Source organism: Opisthocomus hoazin, chromosome 7, assembly GCF_030867145.1.
Source record: "Opisthocomus hoazin isolate bOpiHoa1 chromosome 7, bOpiHoa1.hap1, whole genome shotgun sequence".
NCBI classification, from domain to species: Eukaryota; Metazoa; Chordata; class Aves; order Opisthocomiformes; family Opisthocomidae; genus Opisthocomus; species Opisthocomus hoazin.
Window position 1 is genome coordinate 71710668 of NC_134420.1, and position 12549 is coordinate 71723216.

The 12549-nt window shown below is 49.4% G+C and overlaps 1 protein-coding gene across 2 annotated transcripts in view; it reads left to right on the top strand.

Annotated features, from left to right (window-relative positions):
* TXNDC16 (thioredoxin domain containing 16) overlaps positions 1-12549 on the top strand; it is a 47436-nt gene that overhangs the window by 22671 nt on the left and 12216 nt on the right. For both annotated transcript variants that reach the window (XM_075427209.1, XM_075427210.1), the window contains exons 14-16: positions 4426-4594; positions 5112-5248; positions 10607-10691. In XM_075427209.1, the coding sequence (XP_075283324.1) occupies positions 4426-4594; positions 5112-5248; positions 10607-10691 (391 nt within the window). The remainder of the gene's footprint in view (positions 1-4425; positions 4595-5111; positions 5249-10606; positions 10692-12549) is intronic.

Here is a 12549-nt window from a genome sequence, read left to right on the forward strand (position 1 = left end):
GGCCAGGATGAGGGAAGATACATCAATACAGGAGGCAGAAGTCTGGATCAGGAAGAAGGGCTTGAGCTATGCAGGGTTGAGAATAAAACACAGGGTATGGCTTTGGGGCAGCCTCTGAGCTCCCCCAGAAGCACTGGTATTCCTGTCCGCTCTCAGCGGTGGAGCTCTCCTCCTAAGGGCTGAGAAGCCAAGGCCAGCTGTCTGAGGCATGAATCACCCGCTCTAGGGGCACGTTTCGAGATGGAGAACCAGGTCCCACTTTTGATGCCAATTCTCTGTGCAAAATGGCACTGAGAGTAGGCCATATGAGATCAAGCGCAAGGGAATGGAGGAGACTGGAGACTGGAATGACCTCGTGAATCATCCGGTAACATGTTCAGCAGATCATGATGAAATGAAGTTTATAGCCCCTCAAGTGTTTTCCCTTTGTTGGGAGATCTAATCTAGCGAGAGATCAGGAGAAGCATCTGTCTGTCTTGCTGAACTGAGCACATTTTCTGCTCTTGCAGCAAGAGCGTGCCATTCTCACTGCCACTGGGGCAAACTGCTGCAGCTCTGGTTTTCTTTCACAAGTTGGGAATTTATGGAAGCAGCACCCCCGGGGACAGGAGAAGAGGATGACGGTGGGACAGTGCTGAGCATTTCTTGGGTGTGTCATTGGCCTTTGTTTGCAAAGAAGAGAGGAAACCAATATCTATGAAGAGCAATATGCTGTGATGAAAAACAGTTCTGCTTCCCTCTTCTGCGCTTATGGAGGCTTCTTGACCAAAGACTTCCAAAGACAGGGGTCAGAAGTTGTAGTTCAAAGGGATGAAAGTCACCTGCGGGATTTAGCAATGTCTGTTCATGGAACCTAAATCTGAAGTAAGGATTGAGGAGTCTGTTCTGTGATGCTGGGGACCATATAAATGCCTATAAATATCTCAAGGGTGGGTGTCAGGAGGACGGGGACAGGCTCTTTTCAATGATGCCCAGCGACAGGACAAGGGGCAATGGGCACAAACTGAAGCAGAGGAAGTTCCAGCTGAAGATGAGGAAGAACTTCTTCCCTCTGAGGGTGACGGAGCCCTGGCCCAGGCTGCCCAGGGAGGCTGTGGAGTCTCCTTCTCTGGAGATATTCCAGCCCCGCCTGGACGCGGTGCTGTGCAGCCTGCTGTGGGTGACCCTGCTTGGGCAGGGGGTTGGGCTGGGTGACCCACAGAGGTCCCTGCCAACCCCTGCCATGCTGGGATTCTGTGATTCTATGCTGTCCAGGTGGTTGTTTCCCATTCTGTATTGGATTCCTCCTCTTGAAGCACAGAACTTCATATATACCTTACTTCTCTTTCATGTTGTAGCCTTTGGACCAACTCTTCAAGTGAGCTGTTTCTAATGCCAGTCCTGCCCTCTAAGGCATTAGAAGTTTAAGGGATTCTTATTTTTCTAGTTCCCTATAGCATTGGTGGTTTGTCTTGTCTTGGTTTTATAAGACCCCTAGGACAGAGGTTCTCGCTGTTGCTGGTTTTAGTAGCACCTGAAATCATAGAACAGTAGGATCTTGTGTTCCTCTTTCACCTTTCTTCCCATCCAGCAGCTCATCAGTGACCACAGGGCAGAACAGTCTGTTGCCGAGTTGCTCAACTCCTGAAACTGCTGCTCATTCGGTAATTAATAATATGGTGAAGATTGGGATGGGAGAGTGATCATCCTGTACAGAGTGTTCCTCAGGCCAAGTGGGGCTCCCTTGGAGATCATGGTCACTTTTGGTATGTAATCCCCCAAGGAGTATCCAAATACTACAGCTCTTATTTGAGGGACCTTAGGGCAGGCTTGCAACTCAGTTTTAACAAGACATCAAAGCCCTATTTCCGTGTCATTATTTTTCAGAGTTGGGCAAGACACAGGATTATGTGGTAACAGATGATGAGAACCAGCTATACTGGATCAGAGGTGTGAAATAAATCCAGGGGCAGGCTTTTAATATCAGCTGTTATTTCAGAGCCTGGAGAATGACACAAACCACGTCTGCTCTCGTAGAGTGTTTTGACATCTCCTGACTGTCGGAGTAGAATTGCAGACCCTTAGCTCCGTGCTTGCTGCTTGCTCTTTCTGTAGATGCGTTCAACACAAGGCAGACCAGCAGTGAACTCATCGTGTGAAAGAGCTGCAAAGCAGAACCTAAAATGAGGGTTGCAGAAAATGGTCCAGTGGGATGCCAAGGATGCAGGGATAGTGGATAGGAATGCATACTAAGGTCACCTCTGCCTGCACCCATCCCTGGCAGGCACGTTTCTAACCTGTGGTTAAAACCCTTCCACAGCTTCTCTGCCAAAAAGACTCAGCTGTGCTTGGTTCTCAGTGGCTTGTTTTGATAGTTAGTCAAACCTCCCTACCTGGGAATGGGTTGTTGCTTGTCCTTGCCCAGCTGGCAGGAGAGTGATCTCACTGTCACCTCCAGAGAAGACTTTACATATTGTTAGATTTTATTATTTCTTTCTTCCAGAGAGCTTCTGATCAAGAGAAACATGGTTCTTTGGGTTTTTCCTCTGGAGACATGTCTTCCAAACTTCTCCCATCTCTAGATTCTCTCTCATCTGCTTACACCTTTCCAAAAACATGTTTCCCAACCTGACTTGCGGGGCTCTGCAGAGGTCTCACCAGGACAGAAGAGCATCGTTTTCCTCCTGTGTCTTGCAGATGCTGTTGAGAGTTCATCTCCGAATGAGCTTTGCCCTTTCATGCAGCACTGATGATATCTGTGCCTCCTGCTTCTCCCTGCAGAGTGCTGCTGTTGTTACACTTTGCCCTTCAAATTGCTTTCTGCCCCTCTGGGCTTGGGATCATTTGCGGATTGGATGTGTGTGTTTTATTCCATCAGCCAGGCCTTTAATCCAAATCATGATCAGAATCAAACCCAGGACAGAGAGGGAAGACAACTTGGCTGCTTTGATCTGCCGTACTCTTGAGAAATCCTCATCCCCTGCCCTGACGCTGGTTTCTGAAGGACGCTTGCAATCGTCTGCCTCCATGTGTGTACTTGTCTCTAGGTTTCATCCCATCTTTCCCATGTAAATCTTGAACCCTGTTCAAACAAATTTAGGGAAGGCGTGAAGATTTCTGAGATATGGCATTCCCGCAGTGGGTACAGACAACGTGTGCCCTGAGGACTGTACCCAGCCCTGCTGTCCTTGGTGAAGCCTGCAGGTCGGTAGGAGGCAGGTTAGGTGAGGCTGGCGACCAAGGGCTGGTGGCTAGTGGAGCCAGTGATGGTTCACCTGCCAGCTGGTTAGCACAGGCTTAGCCGTGGACCAGCAGCAGCGTGTGCTGGTCATCGCCCAGCCTGCAGATGAAAGAAAGGCTGATAAGGACATGCTGGAGCTGCAGGCCCTGTGTCTTGGGCTCCTGGAGAGCGTGCAGGGAACCAGCCTTCATTTGTTCCACTGCTTACAAATCCCTTGATATTAGCACTTTGGTGAGCCCCACAAAAAACTTTTTAGTACTTTTCCCAGTCCAAAGTTGGACTGACTGCTCTATAATCCCCAAGTGCTCTTCCTTTCCATCTCCCTTACTTGTGAGACCATTTTCTTAAGGACCTAAAGGTACCTGCTAGTGGCTTGGAGAACAGCAACTGGCACACATAGGATAGGGTGATTGCTGTCAAACTGCCAACCTGTATTACATCTGTCTTGCTTACATCACGTTTAATGGCTCCATGCTTCAGATAAAACAAACACTTTTCAATACTGGGCACCTTAATAAATGCAAAAGCCTTGAACGCATCAGCCTTCTCCATGCCAAGCTTGATCATCCCTCTTTCCTGTAAGTGAGGGCCTGCATCGTTTCTTTTTCTTGGCCTTATTCCCAAGATATTTCCAGTACCTTTTCTTGCTGCCTTTGCTGCTCCTGGACAGTTGCCTCAGCGTTTCATGGTGTCCCTCTGAGCAGCCAGTCAGATGGGAACGTCTCTGGGAATTTCCTGCTGAGAAGTGCAACCTACCACTTCCCCGAGTTTATTCGCTCCGTGGTCTGTTGTTTGGCTCCATCCACACCTGCTGGGGTATTTAATACGTTTGCAGGCTGGAAATAGTTACTAATCTGCTCAAAAGTGTAAGGCATACCCATGAAGGATTTCAGGAGGGAGATAGCCTGTACTCAAAGGGGTTGTGTATTCGGGGCTGGGTTTTGACATCCTGCCCACACAAAGCAACGTTTGACTCCAGGAATGGTCCAGCAGCTTCGCAGCGGTAGCCCACCTGGGCTCGCTCCGACTGCGTGCAGCGTGTTAGGAACCAGCCCTGTAGGATGCACGCCAAAGCAAACGGGAGTCCTGGCAGCTTTAAGACAAATATATGCGATAATATTCAAAGAAACTCACAAAAAGCTCTCTTTTTCAAACCTTTTTTTTTTTTTTCCACATTATTTATATGTATTTGTTTTCCACTCTAGGAACTCAGGGGGTTTTGCTCTCTCGGGTGAACTGCTGGGACTGGCCTGGCGTTTGTACAAAGGAGAATGTCACTCAGTTTCCTACCGTCAAGATTTACGAGCAGGGAGAGCGATCGGTGGTGTACAATGGCATGTGGGGAACCGAAGAACTGACCGGCTTCATCATGCTGTAAGTGCCTGTTAATGAGTCCCCACACAGTAACACTGGCACATCTGCTGGATGATGTTCTGGATACTTCAAGGCCTGTGTAATGGAACTGTGTTTTGGAAAAATAACGTCAGATCTGGTTGTAGACCTGGTTTGGAAATTAGCTTGCTGACTTCTTGTGCTTTTCAGTGTCAGGGAACGTCTATTCTTGGACAATTCATCCATCTGTTGTCCCTGTCCCTCCCTCTTTGCTGGAATTCCTTCTCTGTTACTTTTAATGGGGATCCCAAGGATCTCAGAGCAACCAGTTTAGCTCAGGGCTGTTTTCCCTTCCCCATAACCAGCTCCAGTGCCTTTCTGTGACTAGGTGTTGCCCTTCCTTCCCAGGCGACTGATTTTTTGTCTCTAACAAGGCAGAACGGTTGTCATATTGGGTTGGGGCATTGTTATTATAATCAAGATTGAGGTCGCGCTTTCGTCTCTCCATTCCAAAAGTGGAGAAGGCGGCAGCCCATGTTGTTTCTCTGCCTTTCTCTAGGAGCCGGGTTTCCTGCCCTCTGAAGCTGGCCACAATCGAGGAGGCAGAAGCGTATTTAAGAGGAGAGTTTCCATCTGAGCTGTCATCCTATCGCCCCACTTCATTTCTAGGAGTATTTAGCACAGCCGCGAGTGAAGGTTAGTGTGGTGTTCATGGGTTAAACGCTCCGTTGCATTCCTGATGGGGGAGGGATGATTCCAGGTGCTTGGAAGTTCCTCCGTGTTTCATTGCAGTAAGTGACCAACCGTCTTGGCTCACCTCACAGCCTGCTTGGCACCACCCTTTTTATTTTTGTTAGTAGAAGACTCTAGGTGATCCCAGCTGTGGGACCTAAGGTCCATATGCTGGCTCAGAGGACGTTCAGCTGCCAGGCGTGTTTGCTGCACTCAGTGTGGTGGCATCCGACAACCCTGATAGAGGCCGAGACATCGGGCTGGGCACAGCACGAAACAACAGTGCCCTGGATGATCTGTCTCTGCAAAGAGATTTTTGCAGTTGTCCAACCCGAACTTACCAAACCATGATTTGTGCCTGTTGTCCCTGTTGTATCTCAAGATACAACAAGAAAGATGAGGAGCTACTGGAGACAGTCAAGCGGAGGGCTACAAGGATGGTGAGGGGACTGGAACATCTCTCCTCCGAGGAGAGGCTGAGGGAGCTGGGCTTGTTCAGCCTGGAGAAGAGAAGGCTGAGAGGGGACCTAATATATACTTACAAATATCTGCAGGGTGGGTGTCAGGAGGATGGGGCCAAGCTCTTTTCAGTAGTGCCTAGCAACAGGACAAGGGGCAACAGGCACAAACTGAAGCAGAGGAAGCTCCAGCTGAACATGAGGAAGAACTTCTTCCCTCTGAGGGTGACGGAGCCCTGGCCCAGGCTGCCCAGGGAGGCTGTGGAGTCTCCTTCTCTGGAGATATTCAAGCCCCGCCTGGACAAGGTCCTCTACAGCCTGCTCTGGGTGACCCTGCTTGGGCAGGAGGGTTGGACTAGATGACCCACAGAGGTCCCTTCCAACCCCCACCATTCTGTGATTCTGTGATTCTTTTTGTAAGTCCCCTTCAAAGCAGTTGTAGGCTGCCATGAAATCCCCCTTTCGCCTCTGGCTGAACAAGCCTGGATCCGTCAGGATCCTCTTCTTGTAGTCTGTGTAAACATGTCACAACATACTCTTTGTTAAAGAAAGACCTTTCCACTATTGGATTGATAGTTACCTTGCTGACTTCTCCTTCTGCAAATTTGATAGTCCCAGTCCTTGCAACCAACGCACAATCCAACCCCTTTTTTTATAAAAACCCCAAGCTTTTTTTAAAAAAAGCAAAGCAGCAATAAGGTGAAATACAAATTTCTTGCATCAAAAGGAATGGTATGTGAGTAACTCGGTGAAATCCACCTGTGGGCTTTGAAATAGGTGGGCACAGCCCCCAGAGTGGTGGGCATCAGCTCGAAATGCTGAGCAAAGTAGCTGGGAGGGGTGTTCTGAACTTGTCTGAATTTGCCTCACTTTGTAGTCTTGGTCGGTGTAGTCCTTGTCGGTAGCTGAAACTCGGAGCAGTCATGCTCTCCCTCCCGTGCCTGCTGTGTTGGGTGCTGTTTGTCACTCAGCTGCTGCCTCGGTATCATTCGTTGCATGCCATAGCTGCGGTCCAGGATCCGTCAGGTTTCCACAGCCTTTCTGAAAGACAAGAAAATGGAGCTACGGTGATTTTTCATATGACAATCATACACGTTAACAAGGGAGAGGGAATAAAACCAGTCTGGAAAGGCAACGTCATGTCATGCTTCAATCAAATCCATAGTGGAGAGCTTGGACCTCCCAACTCCACGGTCTCTCAGTTAGCAGCTACCCCTGGGAATTATGGCGTTGAAACAAGGAGAACTTTCTGATCTGTCTTATGATCCAATATTCAGACTGTTTTTCATTTTGAAGCTCTGTGGTGCCTGTAAACTTTGGTTCAGTGCAAACCCCGCTACTTTCTCACATGAGGAGGTCCAGAGGGAATCCACTGTGCTCAGAGGCAAGGACACAATAAAATGTTTGGAACCAACCAGAAGACGCTCGGGCTGTGTTTACCGAGCCAGCTCACAGCTCATAAGCCTGCCTTCTTCTAGAGGGTCTGCGTCTGTTAAATATAGCAGAAAATCTTACTGATCTTAAAAAAGCTTTAGCCCAATGCTGCCTGGTTTTAATCAGCTGAGCTCCAGAGTCTCCCCTCTGTTCCACATATTCCGCTCTCTGCAGTAGTGGAGCCTGGGTTAGCCCCGTGGTAGGACCTCAGGCAACACGGGGACCATGAGAGGGGTTCACGGAAGGAACCTGCCTGCATCCAGCTGGACGTGTGAGCTCCGACTCTTTCCTACATAGAAGCTGTTCATTTCCTTCTGTGCAAAGAAGAGCCTTGGAGGTTTCCAGACGGCTTTGTGTGGAGCTGGCAAGATTGCCTCTTCCCTCAGGGCACGCTCAGTCTGCAAGCTGGAATGGCATCCGCAGTCTGGGGCAGCTCAGCTGCAGATGCCAAGGGAGATGAGATCTGTGATGCCTTCCCCGCCTGCAACCTGCGGCGCGTTCGAGCCTCGTGCAGAATGACCTGAGGGAGCAGAAAACCGGAGCCAGCTGCTCTGGCACCGAACCCAGGCCAGAGTCAAGGAAACCACATTGCTGCTTTTATCAGCCTGCAGGCTTATCTGGAATTTCCAATGGTTTTCTCACGGCAAGAATTCCTGCTCTAACCTGAATGAGGAACGCGCCATGGCATTGCCATTTCTAGTTAACTGAAATAGAGGCACGAGATGTCCAGTTAAATAAAGCCCTGGATTTTTTCCAATGCTTAGCATCAGAACTATGTAAAGAAGCCCTTTGGTGGGTCTGAGCTAGAAGAGGCTTATCGGAAAAATCGTTGTTAAAACAGATTGCAGAGAAGTGAATGGTATTACTAGGGCAACAAACGAGCATTTTCCTGGAAATTTGGAGAACTTGCAGGAGAGAAATTTGTCTGCTGTGGAGAAACTGGAAGCATACTTGGAAGTGAGACTCTGTCCTAAACCGTGCAGCAAATGTTAAAAAAATACACCTGTGTTCTGCAAAGCTCTGGTAACAACGTGGGGCTTGCCAGCATCGGCGTAAATCAAGTGCAGAAGGCAGGCAAAGATGCTGCGGGTGCTGCTGGAGAGCATGGTTTCGTGAGATGCCTTCTGCTAGAGGGATAAGGGGTTGTGCTCAGATCCTGCCTCCGAAAACTCGGCAGGACCCTTCCTCATCTGGCAGTTTCCCTCCTTCTCGTTCCCAAATCCTGTGGTGAAGCTGGGCTCGTGCAATTCACGTCGGCTTGTGGAAGGCAGCTGGGATTCCAGCTCAAGGGATGTGCTGCAGCATGTGATCCAGCCCCGTGGAGAGCTAAAACCGTGCTCTCAGGAGGGGACTAATTTTCTAGGAAATATTTACATAGCTTCTTTGGAAGTGCTTCGTGTCTGTAGTAAGAGCTGTGTGGATTTGGGGGGGAGCTTCTTGCACGGAGCTAGGAGATGGTTGTTGGTGCGTGGCTCTGGGTCTGGCACAGTCCCCAAAATACAGAAAAATTTGGAAGTGTGGTAGGGAGGGAAGATCTCATTGGGAATGGTTCTGAGGAAAGGAGTAAGCCTGGTCTCTGCTGAAGGTTGTCCTGATTTAGGAGAGAATTCCTGCAGCCAGGGACGCTGCAGGGCAGCACTTCGACATGGGCTTACGTCTCAAGTAGTGGGTATTTGAAGCCAAATGCCTGTAGAATTGCTCTCCTGAGGAAGTTTGGGTGTGAGCCTGCTCCCTCCAGGTCAGGCTGTGTTCTTTGGTACCTGGTGGCACGGAGTGTGCTCACGGTCTGCCCTGTGGCCTTATCTCCAGTAGCTGGGAAACAGGCAACTTCGCAAGGGGTTTGTTAGTGAAGTTCTCAGTGATCCTTATCAGCTGCTGCTATGAGATGCTTTTCTTTCAACACTGATAAAATCAAGTAACCAAAGAGCTGGAAACCAACATCAAACCCACCCAACAGTGGTTTCTCTGTAACCCAAGATGAAGCAGCCAAGCTGTGTCACCAACTTTGTTCTGTGTGTGTTGTTTCCTACAAGGTCTGAACCCTCAGTGAGCCACTCCTTGAAGGATCTGAGCTTCCATTTGGAAAGGAAAATAGTGTAAACTCAAATCTGTGGTCCCTGTGGTTCCAGGGAAACACAATAGAAAATATGGCTCTGAGCGTAGCTGGAAGGCAAGGAGGCAAAGAACCAAAAAGTGACCAGTTGTGAGCCAGCTTCGGTCTACAGAGGTCTGAGTCACCGGTCCCAAGAGCTTGGGCTGGCTGGTTGTGATGACGGTGAATGTTATGAGGAAACTAAATAGTATCTGAATGAGATCTTATTTAAGTTATAAAGCAACATATATCATGGCTGTGTGGGAGATGTAACCTTAACTCTTGGGAAAACCTGACTTCGCCACAGAGTGTGATTTCTCACTCTCCTGAAGTCGGAGGAGCCTTTTTTCTTCCTTTTCATTGCTCAATACAAAGAGGGAGGGTTGGTGGTGTTGAAATCCGCCCTGCGTTCACCCTACCTTTGGCAGCAGCAGTTTTGATCTCTGATCTATAGCTGTATTTTACAAGCCCACGGACTGTGGCTTGCGTGTTCTCACAAAGCTTGTCCCTGTGGATGTTTTATAAGGGCACAAACCAGCTCTGGAGTCCGCTTCATTTCGAGGCGCTGCTCTCAGTCTCTCAGCGTGGATAAATTCTGCGGTGGTGGATCAAGAGAGCCCCAACCCAGTCCTTCCCTCCCCATCCTCTGCCTCGCCATCTCCAGAAGGTGAGCGGTGGAGCCAAGCAGCTGCCGCACATGGAGTTATGCTGAGCTGCAATGGCGGAGGTGCTGCCCTCGTTTTGCAGCTGCACGGAGCGGTGGAGCACGCCGTGTCTGCAAGGAACTTGGCTTTTTGACCTTCCCTATCCTAGCTGGATGCCTGTAATAGACCCTGCCTGCTCTGGGGAACTGTATAAAGCCAAAAGACACTTGGGGGAGAGGTTGGTTTATCTGCTGGGCACTTAGCACTGCTCCAGTTCAGTCATCATCAGTCATTTCCGAAAGGTCACTGGCACTTAACAAGATTTCTATTTACACTTATAATTGGTCTCCTGTTTCTAAGAACACTTACGGACTTGAAGTCCTTAAAGGCGTTTCTTTTTCCATCAGTGCCTCTGTCGCGGAGATCCTGGAAACTCAGTGCCGGTGGCTAAAGAGCCAGCGCTGTGCTCATAATAGGAGCTTTCCTTCTGATCCTTTCAGGCGCTGCCAACTCCTCCTCCCGTAGCCCGCGGCCATGAGGCGCATCGGTTTCTCATGAGCCTCTCGCAGTTCTGCTCCCAACGGACAGCTTGCTGTGGGAGGGTGTTGTGTATGCAGACAGCGATTTGGTTTCCGGGAGGAAGCTCACACTTCTCTTTCTATTGTTTATTTTCATATCTTTGTCTTTTTTACAGCCAGGGAAGCCTTCGAAGAGGCAGGAAACATCTTAAGTGGCCATGTAACGATGGGGATGTATTTTGGAGATGATGCCTTGGCTTTGTAAGTTGTTTCGCTTTTTCTCTGGGGAGAATTCAAACTGATCTGCATTTAGTGAAAGCCAATGCCTAGAGCAAGTGTCACTGGCCATGCTGAGTGTTTAGCAGCAACTCTAAGCAGCTACAAGTGATTTAGTCCAGTAGGGAGATCACTCAGGACTCAGCCAAAGGGAGATGTAGCCCTGGCTCTGCTGCTAGTTTGCAACCTGTCCATGGTCAACTCATTTAGCCCTGTTGGAATGAACAGTCATCTCCCTTCCTGCTGTTCAAGTTCACTCTGGGCATTTTCAGTCCTCCAGCCCTGCCAGCCGCCCATGCATCTGTTGGATTTCTCATACGAATAGGGCCGGACTTTTGTGGATGAAAAAACAGGCTGGAAAAATCATACCCTCCAGCTAGAATCAGTGTGTGAGAAAGAAAAAACAGTTCTGCTCTTCTTTTTCCATCAGGAAGAAGTGATGGATTGTTACTGGTCTTCCTCTTTCTGCAGTCCTTTCTGGTCTCCTCTTCCCTGCCCTGGTGCTGGGAAAGTGCCTGCCGAGGTGGGGATGGGGAAAGGGGCTGTAAGGGGATTGCTGCAAAACCGGGGCGTAACTGTGAGTCTTGCTCTGATGGTTGCACCAGTTGCCAAAGGAGCCAAGAGAGAGGCTGCTTGTGACTACTTGCAGGCTTTCTTGGCTAGCAGTGGAGTGGGCATCGTGTCCAGATGCTGGAGAACAGCTTGAAAGCCCTGAAATAAATGCTGTCTTTCCATGGAGCTGCCTTGGTGTGGAGCAGACGGCCTCTCTGCAGCACCGTGAAAGGCCTTAAACCCCTTTGGCCTCCTCCAGCTTCCCGGTGGGCATGTTTGAGATGTTTGCAATTGCCAAGGATGGGGAAGAACCTGGGCCTCTCACTGCAAGAAGGACATTGAGGGACTGGAGCATGTCCAGAGAAGGGCAGCGAGGCTGGTGAGGGGTCTGGAGAACAAGTCTGATGAGGAGCGGCTGAGGGAGCTGGGGCTGTTCAGTCTGGGGGAGAGGAGGCTGAGGGGAGACCTTCTCGCTCTCTACCTGAAGGGAGGTTGTAGTGAGGTGGGTGTTGGTCTCTTCTCCCAGGTAACCAGTGATAGGACGAGAGTAAACGGCCTCAAGTTGCATCAGGGGAGGTTCAGACTGGATATTAGGAACAATTTCTTTACTGAAAGAGCGGTCAGGCGTTGGACCAGGCTGCCCAGGGCAGTGGTGGAGTCCCCATCCCTGGAGGGGTTCAAAAACCATGCAGATGTGGCACTTGGGGACATAGTTTAGTAGGAATGGTGGTGTTGGGTTGACGACTGGACTTGATGATCTCAGAGGTCTTTTCCAACCTATGATTCTATGATTTTATCACTTCAACAGTTGATCTTCCTGTGGAATTTTTTTCTTTCTTGAAAGACGTGCCCACCCGTTTCACTCCCCTTGGCGAGGGCAAGACGTTACCACCACTTCCTGACAGAGCTCTGGGGAGGTGCGCTCACTTTCTGGAGGAAAAGTGCTGGAATAATATAACAGCCTTCCTCCTGCACATGTGGTAAAGACGAAGTCAAGGCTTTCTTGTTCAGTTCCTGGTTGAATAAGAGCATCAGTTGCAGCCCTAAATTGGAGCTAAAGGGATCTGAGCAGGTATCAATCCATGCACTCAACTGTGTCATTAAAACTCACTTCAGCAAGGGGCAAAGTGCTTTGGATTAGACTGAGGGACTCTTCAGTGCCTATAAATGGAGCTAGATCCAGGGGGAATCTTCAGCTTGTTCTGGCATCCCATTTCCTTCAGGAATTAGCAGTCAAGGCAGAGTTAAAAATCCCAGAAGGTCCTTGGCCTGTTTTCCAGGTGTGGGTTTA